This window comes from Musca vetustissima, unplaced genomic scaffold (genome assembly GCF_032173495.1).
Source record: "Musca vetustissima isolate MV318-11 ecotype Yass unplaced genomic scaffold, APGP_CSIRO_Mvet_v1 utg6429, whole genome shotgun sequence".
Classification (NCBI taxonomy): Eukaryota; Metazoa; Arthropoda; class Insecta; order Diptera; family Muscidae; genus Musca; species Musca vetustissima.
The window spans coordinates 87971-109513 of NW_026873349.1; the positions used below are offsets into that span (position 1 = coordinate 87971).

The 21543-nt window shown below is 38.3% G+C and overlaps 1 protein-coding gene across 1 annotated transcript in view; it reads left to right on the forward strand.

Annotated features, from left to right (window-relative positions):
* Nucleotides 1-19020, forward strand: part of LOC133324574 (cytoplasmic polyadenylation element-binding protein-like) — a gene marked incomplete at its 5' end in the record, with an annotated part of 42534 nt that extends 23514 nt beyond the window's left edge. The window contains 10 exon segments of the mRNA XM_061533417.1: nt 6414-6814; nt 11688-11845; nt 12063-12225; nt 13485-13818; nt 13821-13904; nt 13978-14164; nt 14226-14412; nt 14485-14650; nt 14729-14948; nt 18591-19020. Coding sequence (XP_061389401.1) covers nt 6414-6814; nt 11688-11845; nt 12063-12225; nt 13485-13818; nt 13821-13904; nt 13978-14164; nt 14226-14412; nt 14485-14650; nt 14729-14948; nt 18591-19020 — 2330 coding nt within the window.
* Between the last annotated feature and the right edge of the window lie 2523 nt (nt 19021-21543).

Here is a 21543-nt window from a genome sequence, read left to right on the forward strand (position 1 = left end):
TGGCAGACTCCTTTTCAATTTGTTCAAAGGTGGCTATTACCGCTCGCAATGTTCGACCCATTATATCGATGTCATCGGCGTAGGCGAGTAGCATCTGTTGTTTGGTGTACAGAGTGTCATTTCTGTTCACCTTTGCGTCTCGTATGACCTTTTCCAGTAGGATGTTAAAAAGATCTCACGACAAACTGTCGCCTTGTCTGAATCCTCGTTCGGTATTGAAGGGCCCAGATAGGTCCTTTCCTAATTTAACAGCTGACCTTGTGTCACTTAAAGTTATCCTGCACAGCCGTATTTATTTTGCAGGAATGCCGAACGTAGACATGGTTTTAAACGCCTCTGAACGGATAGGGCTGTCGAATGCGGCTTTATTTGGCGCAGTGTGAAAATCTGGTCAATGGTGGATTTGCCAGGTCTGAAGCCGCATTGGTATGGTCCGATGATGTCATTGACCATTGGCTTCAATCGTTCACACAGCACACTGGATAGCACTTTATATGCGATGGGAAGGAGACTTATTCCTCTATAGTTGGCACATGTCGTCTTTTTTGTGCACCGGATACAGGATGCTGAGGTTCCAATCATTGGGCATGCATTCCTCTAATCAGCTTGTGCATGCTCCTGGCCACCAGTCTTGAAAAGACTGCTGCTTTATTGTTCTTGAGCCGATTAATTGCTTTTATGTCCTCATCTTGGCTAGGTGCTATATACACTCTATACGATCATCTCTTATTGGTTCCGGGGTATCTTCTTCAACGCCACTATTTGATACCAGAAGCTTTTCCTCAACACGCTGTATGTATCTGTCACCAGGTTTCCTTCTTAGCCTAACCTCAGAATAACGATTGTATTGAGGGCTATCGGTGCTAATCTCTATTACAAGGCAATTTAATTTATAATACCTTGCATCTGGTTCCTAATACTACATTGGTCAGCTGAAATTTAAATTTAGACATAATTGTTTTGGATCTATTCATACCTTTTTCTTTTATAACAAAAAGTACTAATGTTTAGCGCATAGCGCCGAAATACGAATATAAATACACATGAATTGAAGTGAAAATATACATAATGGACATCTATAGAGTTTTTTTTTTTTTGACATAATAATGTAAGTCTCCTTCCCCTACAGGGTCAAGAAAGGGGATAGGGAACAGAAGAGGTTGCTATGGGGCAACTAAATCTTGAAACGTTGCTAAGGTGGAACAATGTTCCTGAGGGTGGGTCATACTTCATCAAAACACCAGATGAAGTTCAAACAAAATCATTTCCGACAGGTATGTGAGGTGCACCACGTCATTAATATTTATTCCTTTTTTTATAATTTCCCTCTTGGGTTCATTGAACATCCCCTCTCAATTTACTTTTCACAGTCTGGCATGTGTAATATTTTTTTTGAACCTGTCCTAAAGTTCAGTATGTCGCCAGAACCCCTCCACCATCCGGCGAGCTTAAGCCGAGCTGAACAGGACATATGGGCAACTAACCCGACGCCTCAACCTACTTTTTTATAGTTCTTATGGGTGAACTCGCGGCACATATCAGCTCACTATTTCAATGGTTGATGAAAATAGTAGTAGGACAAAATGAAAAAAATCGATGTTGCAAATTTCATTTCTGGCCACGTCGCTGTACTGCATAGTGGTTCTCATCCTCATCTCATCTCCAAAAAGAAATCTTCCACCCCCAAAACTACTAATTTAAACTAGGTTGCAAAATATAAACCATTTTAATTTTAGCCAATATTCCAAAAATTAACGGACTGAAGGTTTGATCCCTCCGGACAAAACTGCTTCCACAATGTTTTGATTTTCATAATATTGTTGAAATTCGATTCCGACGGGCCGAAAATAGAATTTTTATTTATTCGTCGAAAATACTACAGTGCCTGAAGTTATTAAAATGATGCTTCGTTAAAAAGAAGTGTGGGCATATTTTCCTTGTTACCACTATCGACATTCTGCAACAGACAGCAGCAACATCAGCGGCCACAGCCATTCCGCATGCACTTAAAGACAAGTCCACACAAAGGCGTACTGTAGACACATAAACTCTGCGGCGAAGAAGATACTTGGAACAGACGACATGCATTCGAACTTAATTCCATAAAATATGCCCAAAATAACGAATAAATCAAAAATTATAAATTTCTATTTCGATTTATTTTATTTTTTTTATTTTTCTTGTGTGGCAATTTTTATTTCTTGTTGCGATTGGGAGATAGAAGTTTTGTTGTTGTTTGTTTGGCGGCATTATTTGTTTGTTAGGGAGTTGATATTTGCAATGCAGTGTTAAAGAATGGGCTGGGGCGGGAGCACTAAATAAAGTGCAGTATCCAATCAGAGAAAGAGGCATTAGCGGCAATAGCAGCATCAGTACCCCATAGTGTGGTACTGGTGTTGTCGTTATTATTATCGTTGTTGTTGTTGTGGTTATTCTGTCACAAAACATATGGAATATTTGAAAATGGCCTCTCTGATGGTGAGGAGGAGGCTGGAGGCTACTCTAGTAGTTCGTAGTTGCCATAAGTTTTCCTTGGGTGCTGTTGTGACGGCGACTACTGCTACTGCCTCTACCGCTGTCTATTTAAGTATCTTTTCGAGTAAATACATCTAATAAATTAAAGTAATATGCAATACGAGTGCGATGTCTCTTGTCCTTCTTAGTGTGTGTGTGTGTTGTTTTCCTATTCCTCCTTTCTTTTGCAACGAATGCCATTTCTTAGCCACTCATTCACTCACTCGCTCGTTTGGCTCATTCACTTATTTGGTGCGGCCCATAAAAAAAGAATTCTTTTCATATTTTCTTTTATGCGTTCGAACGCAATTTAATGGCAGGCGAAGACGGCATAGCGTCAGCGTGTGGCCGGCCATACGGCCGACCGTACCGTTTGGCCAATACATCCATCTCGAAACTCACACAAACACACAAACATAAAACTTCTTAAGTTTCCTTGATAGTTTTCTGCTGCTGCCGCTGTTATCGACTCGACGTTTTTTTTTTCTTCTTTTAAAGATGTGATGTGATGCTCTTTCTTGTGTGCTCCTTTTTTGCTGTTAATGTGCTTGCATTTGTTCGGCGTGTGGGTAGTAGCTGCAGCGTAGAAAGAATGTGGCCCACTCTATTAGACTATGTGTCCACTGTTTTATCCTCGAGCATTGTAGGAATATTTGTAGCAATTTTAAAATGTTTTTCTTGTTGGCTATTCTTTTTTTTTTAATTTTTATAGAAACACCATCTAAAAAATTATTATGGAATTTATGGACAAAGTTGTGGATGTATTTTAAAGTACTTAAGATCCATTAAACAAATGCACTAATCGATCTGCAACGACTGTGTAATGTTCCACCATAGATAGATTTTATTATATCCTCCATCATAAGGTGATTTTTTTTATATAACATATCCTTATTCTATGTCGAGTTTCGTAAACCGTATCCTAATCAGATTCATCTGAAACATTAAACATAAATAGATCTCATTATACACTGTAATAACATTTACTTCCGAGAGAAAGATTCGAAACCCTAAATTATCTGAAAATTCGGTTCAAAAAATTAGGTATACGGATCTATCTCTAGCAAATTTTATCCTATTACTGTATTTGGCATAATTACATCTTACTTACTTAAAAAAGATTTCAATGCGCGTCGGTCTTGTACGCATCTCCTCCAATTTGATAGACCACGTTCCGAGAGGTTGTCTTGTACGTGGCCTTTACCTTCTGCGTGAACCATCAGTAGGCTCGCTTTATATGCCCTTTGAGCTGGGGCATTCTCATTCATTCGTCCAACATTGCCTAGCCTAGTCGCTGCAGCTCAATACGTCTGACTATGTCGATGTCCGCGTATAGATTGTAAAGCTCGTGGTTCATTTGACGCCGATATTCACTGACGACGCAGATCAGCCCGTAGAATTTTCCGAGAATTTTTCACTCAAACACTCCAAGAGGTGCCACATCTGCTTGCGCAAGTACCCATGCTTCAGATCCACAGCACGGGTAGTATCAGCGTCTTGTAGAGTGTGAGTTTGGTCTGGCGAGAGCTGGCCTTGTTTCTAAACTGCTTACTTAGACCATAGTAGCATCTGTTGGTCAAAACTATCCTTCTCCGAAGTTCAAAACTGATATCATTAGTTTTATTTATGGCGGTACCAAGGTATATGAAATCTTTTACCTCGAAGGTCTTAAGTTCCACAGTTGGTCCGAGTCAACTAGACGTCTTGCGCGTTGATACCATCAGCATGGTATTCTCGCCGTTTACTGACCCACTTTGTCCACTTTTGGCAGACTCCTTCTCAATGTGTTCAAAGGTAGCTGTTACCGCTCGCAATGTTCGACCCATTAAGACGATGTCACCGGTGTAGGCGATTAACATGTGTTGTTTGGTGTACAGAGTATCTGTTCAACTTTGCCCAACGTATGATCTTTTCCAGCAGGATGTTAAAAAGTCACACGACAAACTGTCACCTTGTCTGAAACCTCGTTCGGTATTAAGGGGCTCCGATAGGTCCTTTCCGACCTTAACTGCTGATCTTGTGTCAGTTAAAGTTATCCTGCATAGCCGAAACAATTTTGCAGGAATGCCAAACGCAGACATGGCTTTAAACCCCTCTGAACGGATAGGGCTGTATAACTATATAACTACAGATGTTCGGTAATTCCCACACGATGTAATCAATATTGGTCCCGCCTCCAGGGACGTACTCATACAAATTGTTTTCTGCAATGACAATTGTCATATTGAATCAGCAGCTTCGATGAATGGGATCTGACTGATGGGATCTGATGTCTATATTCCGAGGTTCCAATCAAATCAAATTGTTAATTTTATGGCGTTACGTTAAAACAAGTTTTGAAAAATATGCCAGGGTTAGATAGTGGAGCTGTTGACATATAATTGTGAAGTGAGTACAAATGTGGCGAAATATTGCCCTTGCTCGGAATATATATCCGCAGAAACTTAGACTTGAGTGGTAGTTTTGTAGGGTATCATTTGGCCGACCAAATGAAACCCGCTCACTGCATTATATTAAAAAAAGTTAAACGATTTGTTTCGTGAGTTAGTGTTGCCCCATAACTGTATTCTTCCGAACTCGAAATTGTCTGAGTATATTTTACAAAGTATATTATTCTAAAACGATCATATTAACTTTAGCATGGTGAAGGTATCAATATACAAAACTAAAATGCTCGGTTCGAAAATTATACCTCCCTATTTTCGGTATTTCCATCCAGAGGTATTCAATATTGATCGCCTTTTTGGTATTATTGTTGCTGAAATTTATATTTCGTGTGCATAGTGATTCACAATATTCGTTTAGAAAAACCATCTGTACAGGTCCACTTTTTATCCACAACAGAATAAGACACAACAGTATAAAAATCCTACCCATTGCTGTTATATCAAGAGTTTTTCGCCACGCAGGGTTGGAATTTTCATGTCAAGTACCTGTTAGTGTACCTATGGTTTAGAGTATCCAAAGTTCAGCCCGGCCGAAGTCTGTTTGAATAACGATAGAACTGGCAATATTTTAAATAGATCATTGAGATTTTACATCAAAATTGGCATTATCTCTGGCAATTTTTTATACCAGATTGGGTCCTATGTCTGTGTGTATTTGTTTGTAACATTCGGTATCCCATTCATGATACGCATGTGATAAATTTTACCACAAATCATTTACTTGGGCCAAAGAAGAATCCTATTGAAATTGTTGAAAATCTTTCTAGCGCAAATAAGAAGAAGAAAAAACGAACACAAAACCCATTATCCTGTACAAAAAACAGGACCGATAACAAGATGTTTTTAAAAGCCATCCTAGTAAATTCTGCATTCAGGAAGTGCAAGTAAAAAGGGGCAACAATGTTGAGATTATTTTTATAATTACCGGAAATATGTCCTACTCACAAAATAAAAAAAAAAATAAACTGAGAGCGAGATAAGCAGCCACTGAGTGTAGGAGTCTAAAAACATATTTTTACCAATCGGATATACTTTACTCGATAACATGGCATTGTAGTGTTACTTCCGATTCGGAACACATCCTCTGCATGTTTGTTATCTTTTACAAGATGACAGAGCATGCAACACTGAGCAATGGCCAATAGGTTTCTTGTTGTTATCTTCTTTTTCTTCTTTTGCCTGCTGCTGTTGCTGCTCCTGCTGCATATGGAAATATTTTATGTTTATGTAAAAATCATATCCGTTTCATGCTTTACTTCATAACATTTGATATTCTCTATGATACGAATACTCCACTCCTACACAATATTGAATTTGTTTATTGCGAACTTATGTTCTCCTCCTCCAAGAAAACTAATTTACTCCTTATATGTACATTCATGTGTGCCTATGTATGTTTCAGAATGTTTAACTGAAAAAAAAACATTTCCTCTTTTTTTATCTCCCTTTCAGATCCCATTGCATTGACGGCTGAATTTCTTGGCTTGGACAATCGTTCGACAAATCCAACAACAGCAACAACAATGACAAATAACATTTTAAATTTAGGCAACGTGGGCGGCGGCGGCAACAGCAACAATAGCAACCCCGCCTCATCATCGGCTGTTGTTGGCAAAGTCTGTGGTGTTGTGGGCGCAAATGGTCTCGGCCGTTCTGCTGTTGGTACAGCCATCATAGGAGGCGGAGTTAATTCGAATGGCACAACTCTGCAAACCAATATCGATGTCTTAAATTGTAATGGCACGGCGGCAAATGCCTTGGCTGCCGCATATATGCCGCTCACACCAAGTTCCACACAATCATCCATATCGCCGGGCACTACCACCACCGGCAATACCTTTGATATGTTCCAGGTAAGTTGCACAGTAAACGATGGTCGACCGTCTTTCACTTCACTGGCCATCGAAATTAATTGCATTGGATTTTTTTCTCCTTTCACCAGCACTTCGAAATGCACTTAACCAAAAAAATCTCAATTCACTTTATTTGTTGTTCATTTTTGTTGCATTTTGATATCAATTGAGAGAGAGAGAGAAAGAGAGAAAAAACAATAATTGTTGATGAAATAATTATAAGCTGAAGGGAATAAATACAAATTTGTATTGCCAATGGAATATTTATACCCTTTGGTATATGAATAACCTCCATATGTAATTTCGTCGGTTTTTATATCAGTATAGAAGAAATTGTTCAAATCGATTAGGATATATACGGGTGAGGTGAAAAAACTGCAACCAACTTCAGAATGCTGTCATTTCTAAGCCGGATTCGCCGGGAATGGGTCATAATACCGCATAGCAACATTCGGGCAGCGTGTGACGGTTTGGCCATTTTAAGGCCATAATTCGTGCCAATTCGAACAAATCTAAACTTATTCTTAAATTTGATGCTACTTCCGACATTTTATGCTTTCATTCAATAAAATTTAAAAATTATGGCGCGTGACTTTGTTTCAATTTTTTTATTTCACCCTGTATATAAAAGCTATTTTTAAATCTAAACCGATTTTTACGAAACTTAACACACATCATTCTAGACTCAATTCAGTACTTACTTACTTAGCTGGCTTATTACAGAACGGTTGTTCCAAAGGCCGAGCTTAAAAAAGATTTCCAAGCGCGTCGGTCTTGTGCACAAATCCACCAATTTGGAAGACCACGTTCCAAGATGTTGTTTTCTACTTGGTCTTTCCATTTAATTCGTGGCCTTTTCCTTCTACGGGAACCATCAGTAGGCTCGCTTTTATATGACTTTTGAGCTGGGGCATTCTCATTCATCCGCACAACATGACCTAGCCACCGTGGTCGCTGCAGCTCAATACGACTGACTATGTCGATGTCCGCGTATAAATGGTAAAGCTCGACGCCGATATTCACCGTCGACGCAGATCGGCCCGTAGATCTTTCGGAGAATTTCTTTCAAACACCCCAAGAGCTGCCTCATCTGCTTGCGCAAGTACCCATGCTTCTGATCCATATAATAGCACGGGTAGTATCAGCGTCTTGTAAAGTGTGAGTTTGGTCTGGCGGGAGGTGGCATTGTTTCTAAACTGCTTACTTAGACCATAGTAGCATCTGTTGGCCATCACAATCCTTCTCCGAATTTCAAAACTGATGTCATTTGTTTTATTTATGGCGGTACCAATCTATATATAGTCTTTAACTACCTCGAAGCTGTAGTTCTCAAGTTCCACAGTTGGTCCGAGTCTACTGGATGTCTTGCGCGTTGATACCATCAGCTTGGTCTTCTCGCCGTTTACTGCCAGGCCCACTTTAGAAGACTCCTCCTCAATTCCTTCAAAGGTGGCTGTTACCGCACGCAATGTTCGACCCATTATATCGATGTCATCGGCGTAGGCGAGTAACATGTGTTGTTTGGTGTACAGAGTGCCATTTCTGTTCACCTTTGCGTATCGTATGACCTTTTCCAGCAAGATGTTAAAAAGATCACACGACAAACTATCACCTTGTCTGAATCCTCGTTCGGTATTGAAAGGCTCCGATAGGTCCTTTCCTACTTTAACTTCTGACCTTGTGTCACTTAAAGTTATCCTGCATAGCCGTATTAATGTTGCACCTCTGAACGGATAGGGCTGTTGAATGCGGCTTTATAGTCGACAAATAGGTGGTATGTGTCGATGTGTTTTTCGTGGGTCTTTTCCAAGATTTGGTGCAGAGTGAAAATCTGGTCAATGGTGGATTTGCCAGGTCTGAAGATGATGTCATTGACCATTGGCTTTAATCGTTCACAAAGTACACTGGATAGCACTTTATATGCGATGGGAAAGAGACTTATTCCTCTATAGTTGGCACATATCGTCTTGTCTCCGTTTTTGTGCACGGGACACAGGGTGCTGAGGTTCCAATCATTGGGCATGCATTCATCTAGCCAAATTGTACTAATCAGCTGGTGCATGCTTGTGACCAGCATCTGGCCACCAGTCTTGATTAGTTCGGCTGGTAACCCATCGGCTCCTGCTGCTTTGTTGTTCTTGAGCCGATTAATTGCTTTTATGACCTCATCTTGGCTAGGTGCTTCTTCAACGCCACTATTTAATACCATAAGCTTTTCAAAATGCTCTTTCCAGATCCTCAACACGCTGTCTGTATCTGTCACCAGGTTTCCTTCTTCATCTCTAAAGGGGGATGTGCCTGCACCAAAGCCTTCGGTTTGGTGTTTTACTCGTTGGTACAATTTTCGGACTTCATTCTGACTCCAGTACATCTCGATTTGCTCACGCTCACTTTTTTCCTGTTCTTTCTTCTTTTTTCTGAAAATACGTTTTTCCTCTCTCCTTTTCTCCTGATAATTCTCCATCACGTTACGTGTTGCTACTGTCTGCAGGGTTGACCTATACACTGCGTTTTTCACATCAGTAGCATTACGACACTCCTGATCGTGCCATGGGTTTCTTGGTGGTGGTTTTTGGTACCCAAGTGTTGCTTTTGCTGCAGTTTGTAGGGAGTGGGCAATTCTTTGTCATTGTGCTTCTATACTATTATCGGGACAAGAAGTGCTTTCTTCAAGCAGATGGGTAAGTTGAGCGGAGTAGGCCTCGGCTACCTGTTGTGTTTGCAGCTTTTCGACGTCGAGCTTCCGTGTTACATTAGATAGCACATTTGCTGCTACATTAATACCGGTGCAAACCTTGGTTGCCACAAGGTAATGGTCCGAATCGATATTCGCTCCCCGGATTGATCGGACGTCTAAAACACTGGATGAATGTCTATCACAACATGATCGATTTGATTTCTCGTTGTTCGATCGGGAGAAATCCAAGTGGCCTTGTGTATATCGAGATACTTTAATCTGGTGCTGCTAACTACCATGTTTTTTGTTGCCGCGAAGTCAATCAACCTCATGCCGTTGTCTGATGTTTCTTCATGGAGGCTGAATTTTACGACGGTGGGGCCAAAGATATTTTCTCTTCCGATTTTTGCATAAAAATCTCCTAGCAGAATTTTAATGTCATGGCTCATATGCTGTTTCTAGGCGCTCGTAAAAAATGTCTTTGGTCTGTTCATCTTTGTCTTCCGTCGGGGCATGGGCGCAAATAAGACTGATGTAGAAGAACTTTGCTTTTATACGGATTATAGCAATTCGTTCATCTGCTGGGGTGAATCTGGAGACGAGGTCTTTTATTCTCCTGCTAACAATAAATCCGCAGCCAAATTCATGTTTCGTTTCGTGGCAGCTATAATACAGGGCGTAATAATCTGATTTACTTACGCCAGACCCTTTCCATCGCATTTCCTGTAAGGCAATATTATCGGCTTTGTACTTCTTGAGTACATCCGCCAAGGCGAAAACTGCGCCTGTTCTGTACAACGTGTACACATTCCAAGTGCAGATTCGCAGATCGTGGTCCTTTATACGTTTGCGGGGGTCGTCAACATTGGGGGGGGATTGTTTGGTTTTCTTTTTCTTAGCTCTTTTATAGTAGGCAGGGTTTTCCGAGAGTGAGCAACTAACCCGACGCCTCAACCCATTGTTTTATAGTTCTTATGGGTGAACGCGCGGCACATATTAGCTCACTATTTCATAGGTGATGAGAATAGCTCCCCAGGTGGCACCGCGGGGAGATCAGTGTCCACAATTGAGATGAAAGAGGGACCAAGATAAGCCTGGACTTCGCCATGTTAAACCGATTTTCACGAAACTGAGCACACATCATTTTAGACTCAATTCACTACGCTTTGCGAAATTTCGTGCTATATCTAAATCTGGGAGCTATATCTAAATCTGAACCGATTTTCACGAAATTTAACATAAATCGTTCTAGACTTAATTCAGTTCGCTATGCCAAATTTACATTAAATCGGACGAAAATATATATGGGAGCTATATCTAAATCTGAACCGATTTTTCCCAATTTCAATAGGGTTCGTCCTTGGTCCAAATAAATGAGATGTACCAAATGTCATTCAATTCGAATTAAAAATTCGAGTTGTACTTTGTTTACAATTTTACACGGATAAATCGAACATGCATAAATCGACTTAAAAAGTGATTCTATGCATATTCTCAAAAAGAACCATGTGTCTACCTCGTTTCCTTTTGCCTGTTACAAACATATGCACAAAGACATAATACCCTGTACCACAGTGTGGTGAAGGGTATAATAAAGTATTTCATCCCCTAAATATTAACCGATCTTTACCAAAAACAATAGGGGTCTTCATTGGCCAAAACCTATCCGACATGCAAAATTTCGTGGAGATTCGTCCATAACTGCGGTCTATATCGTGTTTACAAATTATAATGGACAGACAGACGGACATGTCTAAATCGACTCAGATAGTCGAGATATGACGATCGGTACACATAAAGTTGGGTCTAGAACCAATATTTCGAGGCGTTACAAACTCATGGGGCTGCACAAAGATATGCTACCCTGACAACACACTTGTGTAGGGAATAATTAAAACCACTTCAGCTTATAATTATTTCATCAAATGTTATTTACATTTTTAACAAAAAATAATAAAAATTCCTACTTACTGTTTCATTTCTTTTCTTTATATCTTCTTTTTTCCTGTTTACTATTCCTACTTTACAAAAATAACTGTCATCTTTCCACCACTACTTCTACAACTGTGTAATGCTTTATGAACTTTACTGATCTACCAAATTTCCCAACAACACCTCTACTGCTGCTACTACTAAAACTTATGTCACCCTCTCTTCTACTACCGCTTAAAAATTATTACAACAAAAAAACTCTAGTTTGACAATATTGCACCATCACAACAACACAACCAACAACAAAATACACCACTCAAGGTGTTCCAAAGAAATATCAGCTTCGATTGTTCTGCACCTTTATCGCCCAGTACGCCTACATCTCTTTATAATAACTCTTTTCAAAGTTCACCTTTAGTCAGGTAATGATGGATTTAATAAAAAAGTATTAATTTCAAATAAATATATATTTAAATGTGATTAGATATTTGCAATGCTCTGTAATTTTTTGTTAAATTTCAAATGTGTAGTTGTAGATGTGTGTGTGCGTTTTTGAAAATGTTTTCAATTTATTGTTGCATTCGAAATAATTATATATTTTTTATTTTTTCTAACTTCTTTGAATACCAAATATTTTAGCGATAGCAGTAACTCATCATCAGCCAATGGTTTGTCCCTGGACTCTATACCAATGGTGTATCAGAATGGTTATAATACCAATGGTCTGACTTCGACACGTTCTACATCGCCGGAAAGCCAGAATAGCAATCAGTCGAATGAGAACAATTTAATTGATATGATGGTAAGTATGTCCTCCAAAAGAAGACCGCAAAAGTCTTTAAAAAATCCGCGCCTAGAGCTGAGAAAGTCCTTTAAAAATATTCTTTAAAAAAACCACGCCTTGAGTAATAAAAGTCCTTTGAAAATATTCTTTAAAAAATCCACGCCTAGAGCTAAGAAAGTCTATTGAAAATATTCTTTAAAAAATCCACGACTAGAGCTAAGAAAGTCCTTTGAAAATATTATTTAAAAAATCCACGCCTAGAGCTAAGAAAGTCCTTTGAAAATATTATTTAAAAAATCCACGCCTAGAGCTAAGAAAGTCCTTTGAAAATATTCTTTAAAAAATCCACGCCTAGAGCTAAGAAAGACCTTTGAAAATATTCTTTAAAAAATCCACGCCTAGAGCTAAGAAAGTCCTTTGAAAATATTCTTTAAAAAGTCCACGCCTAGAGCTAAGAAAGTCTTTTGAAAATATTCTTTAAAAAATCCACGCCTAGGGCTAAGAAAGTCCTTTGAAAATATTCTTTAAAAAATCCACGCCTAGAGCTAAGAAAGACCTTTGAAAATATTCTTTAAAAAATCCACGCCTAGAGCTAAGAAAGTCCTTTGAAAATATTCTTTAAAAAATCCACGCCTAGAGCTAAGAAAGTCCTTTGAAAATATTCTTTAAAAAATCCACGCCTAGAGCTAAGAAAGTCCTTTGAAAATATTCTTTAAAAAATCCACGCCTAGAGCTAAGAAAGTCCTTTGAAAATATTCTTTAAAAACTCCACGCCTAGAGCTAAGAAAGTCCTTTGAAAATATTCTTTAAAAATCCACGCCTAGAGCTAAGAAAGTCCTTTGAAAATATTCTTTAAAAAATCCACGCCTAGAGCTAAGAAAGTCCTTTGAAAATATTCTTTAAAAAATCCACGCATAGAGCTAAGAAAGTCCTTTGAAAATATTCTTTAAAAAATCCACGCCTAGAGATAAGAAAGTCCTTTGAAAATATTCTTTAAAAAATCCACGCCTAGAGCTAAGAAAGTCCTTTGAACATATTCTTTAAAAACTCCACGCCTAGAGCTAAGAAAGTCCTTTGAAAATATTCTTTAAAAAATCCACGCCTAGAGCTAAGAAAGTCCTTTGAAAATATTCTTTAAAAAATCCACGCCTAGAGCTAAGAAAGTCCTTTGAATGTCATTAAAAATTTTTCTTTAAAAAATCCACGTCTAGATGTCTGTCGGTCCTTAGAGCTCTGAATGTCCTTGACAAAATATCTTTTCTTTCTCTTTTTTTCAGAAATTCCTCAAGGTAGCTGCCAACAATCAGCAAAATCAGTTGCCACAGCAGCAACAGTCACAACAGCAGACTCTTCAACAGGACGCAACCCAACAGCGTCTAAAACAGCAGCAGCAACAACAACACTCCGATTTCCTCAACACCGATTTTGATAGCATCAGCAATCCTACAAATCTCTTTGATGAACAAAATCTGGAAAATTTCGAAGCCCTTTCGGCTTTCGATATGGAGTTGTCGAAGTTACAGGCCCTAAACGCTGTTACCCTGTGGCAGGCACAACAACAACAAATGCCTTTGTTGCAGAATCTCTTGCAGACCTACAATACCATTAATCAATTTCAAAACTGGCAATTACAACAGCAGCAACAACAGCAGCAGCAGCCAGCGGCTCCACCTCCACAACAAACGGTTCCCAATTCGGTACCGCAACGTTTGAATAACGGTAATAATTTTATCAGCGGTTTTAATTTTAATGGTACCGAGCCCCCCTTAGATCAAGCAGCTAAATTCTATCGAGGATCGGCAGCATTTTGTGAGCCCACCTGTACATGGAGCGGTCAGTTGCCACCGCGTTCGCATCGCCTCTACCAGTTTTCGCCCAAGGTGTTTTTGGGCGGCATTCCCTGGGACATTAGTGAACAGTCGTTGATACAAATCTTCCGGCCATTTGGTCAGATAAAGTGAGGACCCACTATGACATCTTGAGATTTTTATGAAATAAAATTTCTTCGCCTCTTCTAGGGTTGAGTGGCCCGGCAAGGAAGAGGAAGGTACCCAACAGCCTCGTGGCTATGTTTATATCATATTCGAATCGGATAAACAAGTGAAGGCCCTGCTCTCGGCCTGTGCTGTCCAGGCTGATGAACGTCAACATGGTGATGGTATTTTCTATTTTAAAATCTCCTCCAGGCGTATCAAGGCAAAGGATGTGAGTATGGATCATAAAAATCATCTATAAAATGTAGCTAAGATACGAGTATATCTATTTGCTGATTCGTAGGTTGAAGTCATACCCTGGCTAATTGGTGACTCGAATTATGTCAAATCGACTTCCCAAAAATTGGACCCAACCAAAACGGTATTTGTCGGAGCCTTGCATGGTAAACTGACTGCAGAGGGTTTGGCCAAAATTATGGATGATCTCTTTGATGGAGTTTTGTATGCAGGTAACATACCTCCCAAGGGCAATCTGGCCCATATTTTGATTTATTAACAATTTATTTTGTTTTTTATTTCTTCTCCAGGTATCGACACGGATAAATACAAATATCCCATTGGTTCCGGACGTGTCACTTTTAATAACAATCGTTCATATTTGAAGGCCATATCGGCCGCCTTCGTTGAGATTCGTACACCGAAATTTACTAAGAAAGTGCAAATAGATCCATATCTTGAAGATTCCCTATGCTCAATATGCGGAGTACAACACGGACCATATTATTGTCGAGAGCTGAGTTGTTTCAGGTAAGAATCTCAATTCCTAAAATATACTTCAATCAATTTCACGTCACGCAGCAAAAGGAGTCCTTCTGAAAATATTCTTTAAAAAATCCACGCCTGTAGCCATAAGAGTCCTTTTGAACATATTTTTAGAAAAATTCACGCCTGGAGCCATAAGAGTCCTTTTGAATATATTTTTAGAAAAATCCACGCCTGCAGCAAAAGGAGTCCTTCTGAAAACATTCTTTAAAAAATCCACGCCTGCAGCAAAAGGAGTCCTTCTGAAAATATTCTTTAAAAAAAATCCACGCCTGCAGCAAAAGGAGTCCTTCTGAAAATATTCTTTAAAAAATCCACGCCTGGAGCCATAAGAGTCCTTTGGAAAATATTTTTAGAAAAAGGAGTCCTTCTGAAAATATTCTTTAAAAAATCCACACCTGGAGCCATAAGAGTCATTCTGAAAATATTCTTTAAAAAATCCACTCCTGGAGCCATAAGAGTCGTTTTGAAAATATTTTTAGAAAAATCCACGCCTGTAGCAAAAGGAGTCCTTCTGAAAATATTCTATAAAAAAATCCACGCCTGGAACTATAAGAGTCCTTCTGAAAGTATCCATTAAAAACCCCACGCCTGGAACTATAGGAGTTCTTCTGAAAATATTCTTAACAAAATATTCCTCAACAAATGTTCTTTAAAAAATCTACGCTTCGGACCATAAACGTCCTTCTGAAAACATAAGAGTACATCGCCAAATGTTCTTTAAAAATTTACCATTCGAGTCCCTTCTGAAAAAGTTTTTAATAAATTCACGCCTGGAGTCCTAAGGGTCCTTCTGAAAATAATCTTTAAAACGCCACACTTGGAGCCATACAAATTCTTTGTTGTCCTCTTCGAGGGTCTCCTGTCTATTGAAGATCGTTAAATTTTCTTCCGTCTATAGAAGACCCTAAGAGAGCCTTCTGTCTACAGACCTTTGGGGGCCTTCTGTCCATAGAAGACCCTTAAAGAGTCTTCTGTTCATAGAAGATCCCTAGATGGTCCTCTGTCCATAGAAGATCCTAAGAGGGTATTCAATCTATAGAAGATCACCTAAATGACTTCTATAAACAAAAGACTCCCCAAGGGTCTTCTACAGTCTATAAGAGACCCCAGAAAATTATGTCACTAGAAAACAGCAACGAATGTTTTCTGTCTTTATAAGGTCACCAAGAGTGGTCTTCTGTCTGTAGAAGACTTCCAGATCTCTGTCTACAAATGACCATGAAGGGCTCTGGAAGGTCTTCTGTCTGTAGATGACTCTTGGAGGGTCTTATGTCTATAGAAAACCTTGGGGGTTATGTTGTCTTTAGAATATCCTTGGAGATTATTCTGTCTTTAGAATATCCTTGAAGGTTCTTCTGTTAATAGAAGAGGACCCCATTAGAGGGTCCTTTGTCTATAGAAGACCCTTAGAGGGTTTTCACTTTATAGAAACCCTGAGATGTAGAGGAGAACCTTCAGAAGGCCTTCTGTCCACTTAAGACTCTTATAGAATACCTCTTGAAGTTCGAATGTTTACACAATACCTCTAGTAGGACATTTTTCTAGAGAGGACGTCTAAAAGGTTTTCTACCCACAATGGACCTCCAGAAGAAGATTTGCAGATGACTTCTACTGAAGGTCTATAAAATGGGTTCTTTTTTATAGAAAACTTGCAAATGGTCTTCTGTCTATGGAAAACCGTTAGAGCGGCTCCTACCTATTGAATACCCTTAAAGCGGTTCTTATCTATGGAAGACCCTCAGAGGGTTTCTGTTCTACAATCTATAGAAGACCTTCAGAGGTTCTCGCACCTATAGAAGACCACCAGAGGGTTTTCCGTCTATAGAAAACACCCAAAGGGTTTCATTGTGCAGTATACCTCCAGAAAAACTCTATAGGGTATTCATCTTTATAATTCTATCAATATTACGCCTTCAAAAAATCTCTTGAAAACGTCCAGAGGGTATTCTGTCTACAGAAAACATCCAATGGGTCTTCAGTCTGCAGAATACCTCCATATAAGACGTCTTGAAGATTTCTGGCTATAGAACATTTCTTGAAGACGTTCTGGTTGCAGAAGATCTCTTGAATGATCTCTTGTCTTCAGGCTAAAAGAGACGTCTTTAAGTTACTCTGGTTTAAGACGTTGTCTTGTCTAAGTAGAAGACGTCCAGAAAACCTAGGGAGGTTCTTTTCCAGAGGGTATTCTATCAATATAAGATGTCCAGAAGACTTCGGGAAGGACGTCTTCGGTCTGCAGAAAACCTGCAGAGAGTATTCTATCAATATTTGACGTCCAGAAGACTTCATATAAGACGTCTAGAAGATTTCTGGCTATAGAACATTTCTTGAAGACGTTCTGGATGCAGAAGATCTCTTGAAGGTCTTCAGGCTACAAGAGACCTCTTTAAGTTACTCTGGTTTAAGACGTTGTCTTGTCTAAGTAGAAGACGTCCAGAAAACCTGGGGAGGTTCTTTTCCAGAGGGTATTCTATCAATATAAGATGTCCAGAACATTCGGGAAGGACGCCTTCAGTCTGCAGAAAACCTGCAGAGAGTATTCTATCAATATTTGACGTCCAGAAGACTTCGGGAAGATACTCTGACTACAGAAAATTTCTTGAAGGCATTCTGGATACAGAAGATCTCTCGAAGGTCTCTTGAAGTTACTCTAGTTATAGAAGACTTCTAAAAGAACTTTTGGCTCTAGACGACCTTTGCAATGTCTCCTGCATTATGAAGTCATCTTGAAGGTTTTCTGTACGTTTAAGAAGACGTATTTGGGAAGTTTTTGGGCTACAGAAAATTTCCTAAAAAACGTTCTGGATACAGAACAAATCTTCTCGAAGGTTTTCAGGCTACAGAAGACCTCTGGGCATTATTTTGGCTATAGAAGGCATCTTAAAAATTGTTCTAGCTATAGTAGACCTCTAGGAGGACTTTTGGCTGTAGACGACCTTTGAAAGATCTTCCGCTGTAAGACATCCTCCAGAAGGTTTTCTGTCTGGCTAAGAACATGAAGAAGGCATGTGGATGATATTCGGTCACTGTTGAAGATATCTGGTAGGTATCTGATTTCTGTCTAGAAAAGACATCTAGCAGACTTTTTTTCTTTAGAGGATCTCTGTGAGGTCTTCTATCCATAAAGGACCTCTAGAAGTAGACATCTGTCAATAAGCTATAGTAGACCTATGTCTCTAAAAAATACTCCATAAGGTGTTCGGTTCAGAAAAGACGTATAAATTGTCTTATTTTTATAGAAGTCCTCTGGATGTTTTTCTGGAGGTTTTGTGTCCTACTAAGAAGAAGGCCTCTAGAAGATCTTCTGCCACTTTTGAAGACGTCTGGTAGGTCTACAGATGACCTCTAGTAAGTCATTTCATATATGAATGATGTCAATAAAGTCTTTTATTCATATAGGATCTCTAAAATGTAATTATTTATAGGCTATTGCAGACCTCTTACGGTCATCCATCTGGCTTTATTTTATGTCCTGTATCCTCAGTCCTCAGGAATATTTTCTATCCGTATAAGTTCTCTAATAGGTCATCTGGCTACAGAATGTCCCCAGAAGTTCTTCTGTCTGCAGAAGTCCCAGTTTTGTTAATCCTCCTTTCCTCTCTTTATTTCTCTTCTTCTTCACAGATACTTCTGTCGCTCCTGTTGGGAATGGCAACATTCAACCGATCTCGTCAAATATCACAAACCGCTGAGCAGAAATTCAAAATCACAAACATTGGTCGGAATTGGTCCGGCAACATCGACGGCATCAATTGCATCGAATGCTTCGACACCATCATTACCGTCGATTAATTCCCGCCCAGTATTGAGCTGTCGCCAGACTCCACAACCAACGGTGGCTCCGACACAAACACAGGAATCGTTCAATGCAATGTCGCAGCAGCAACAACAACAGCATCATCGTCGCCAGCCACAGGCTCAACAAACCTCGCAGATTGGTTTCCAATTACCACAGACGGCATCGCAACAACAACAACAACCACAATCAACTCAATCTCAACAGCAGCAACAACAACAGCAACAAATTCCTGCTCTAAATGCCTTTCATTTTTAAGAGAAGAATTGCTCTGAAGGAAATGTTGCTCGGGAGTAAAGTATGAAATGGAACAAAGAGAGAGAGAGAGAGAGAGAATTGAATGGAGATCCTCTCTCATTATTTTTATAGCCTTATTATTGATTTTATTTCTTCTTCTTGTTGTTGTATATAAAGAGAGTATTAACTTAGTCTTTAAGGTGAAAGACATGTTTAGGTTTTGAATTTTTTTTTTATCCTTGCAAAGGAATCATACATTTCACACACACACATACACACTCGCCAAAGAGTAATCTCATTATCATCATTATTGGCATTATAAAACATATCAGCATCATTTTGTTTACTGAGAGTCTGAAAGAAAGTGAGAAAGAGAGAGAGATAGATTGTGGAAAATATGATGAAGAGTTTTGTTATGGATCTCAATTTTTAGTTATTGTAGTTACAATAGAAGTTGGGCCTTTAAGTTCGTATATTTGGGGGGTGAGAAAGGATTGCCCACCTACACCCCCTCCCCCGTTTTCTTCCTGTCTAATACGTGTTTTGCTTGTCATGATTTATTTTTTTTGTGTATAATTCTTTGCTATTTTTTAGAAATACTTAAGATTATTTCTAAATTAATTTAGCTTAAAAATGTTTTCAACATTTAGAATTGATGTTTCGTTTAATTTATTCATTTCCTCTATTTTTTTGGAAAATTGCAATTTTTTTGTTAGTAATTTTAATTTAAATTAAAGAAAAAAATTGTTATATTTTCCTTATTATTGTTGTTTTCGATGTCCAATGTGTTTGCATTCAATTTATCACTATTCTTGTTATTTATTTATATACAGAATATTATATTTATTTTCTTTGTAATAAGCTTATATATTTTTCTATTTTTTTAAGTCTACTTTTTTTGTAATTTATTATTTGTTCACATTATTATGATTATTTTTTTCCTTGGGCTTATTTACCTTCCACCCCTGTTTTCTTCTTCTGTTTTGAGAGCTGAATATATACATATATTTTTTTTGTAATTTTTAAGTTTATTTTTTGCCATATGTGTATGCAGAGTTGTATTTATTTTTTATACAAACAAAAATTATTATTATATATTTCCATGTTTGAAAAATTATTTTGTTTCCAATATATTCATTTTTTTCTAAAATGCAAATATACTCCAACAAATTTTGGATAAATTTTTTCTTTGTTGTTGTTTTTTTATTTTTCAGTAGATAGTAAATTGGTAACGAGGAAATATTCGAAAAATATATTAAACATTTCAAAGACTATTGAATAATATTTTATATGCCATAGATTTTCAAGAGCTTTAAAAATGGACATTATTAAAATGTGTGCAATAACAAATCAAATTTCAAATGTTCCGTAGAAGACTCTTAAAGAGTATTATGTGTAAAAAAAAACTCCTAAGGTTCTTCTATCTATAGAAGACCTCCTGATGTTCTACAATCTTCAGAGGTTATTCCATTTATAAAATACCTCCAGAGGATTTTCTGTCTATAGAAAACAAATAAAGGGTTTCAGTGTGCACAATTCCTCCAGAAAACATCTATAGAAAACCGTCTTATATTGACGCTCAGAAGACTAGGAGAAGGACCCCTACAGAAAATCTCTTGAAGGCGACCAGAGGGTTATCTGTCTATAGAAAACACCCAATGGGTGTAGAATACCTCCATCAAACCTTCAGAGGGTATTCTATCAATATAAGACGCCTAGAAGCCTTTGGAAAGGTCTTATGGCTACAGAAGATCTTCAGGCTATATAAGTTCTCTAAAAGTTTTTCTGGCTATAAAAGACCTCTGGAAGATGGCTATAGAAGGCCTTTAGAATGATTTCTGGCTTTAGAACGTTTTTTCTGCTTTAAGAAACCCTTTGAAGGTTTTTTGTACGGCTAAGAAAAGGACGTTCAAAAGACCTCGCGAATATCTTCAGGCTACAGAGAATATCTTAAAAATTTTCTGACTACAGAAATCCTCTACGGTATTCTGTCTTTATAAGGTCTCTAGAAGTTATTTAGGCTATAGAAGACGTCTAGAATTTTCGAATCTCAAAATTCCTACGCAATTGGAATGAGTACATATTTGTCTCTGGTATGAATACGGATTATTGATTTCTCTCGAAAATTAGAAAAATGGCAGACCTAGGAAAATGTCTGAAGTCAATAATAGTATTGAGAAAAATTAAATTTTTCGTCCAAAAACCAGGCTGAAAAATAAAGATTACATTTTTCCTAGTTCATACGATAACTATGTAGGTCGAGAATAACTTGTTAACATTTGGAACATATTGGATTATTAGTTTTTGACTTATCATCTCCGCCATCCGTAAAAGACCCTTAGGGGGTGTTCTGTGTAAAAAAACTTTCCTGAGGTTCTTCTATCAATAGAAGACCTCCCAATGTTCTACAATCTATAGAAGACCTTCAAAGGTTTGAAGGTCTTCAGGCTACAGAATACCTCTGGAAGTTACTCTGTTTAAAGAAAGCCTCTTCTGGATTTCTGGCTGTAGAAGACCTTTAAAACGTTTTCTGCATTAAGACCT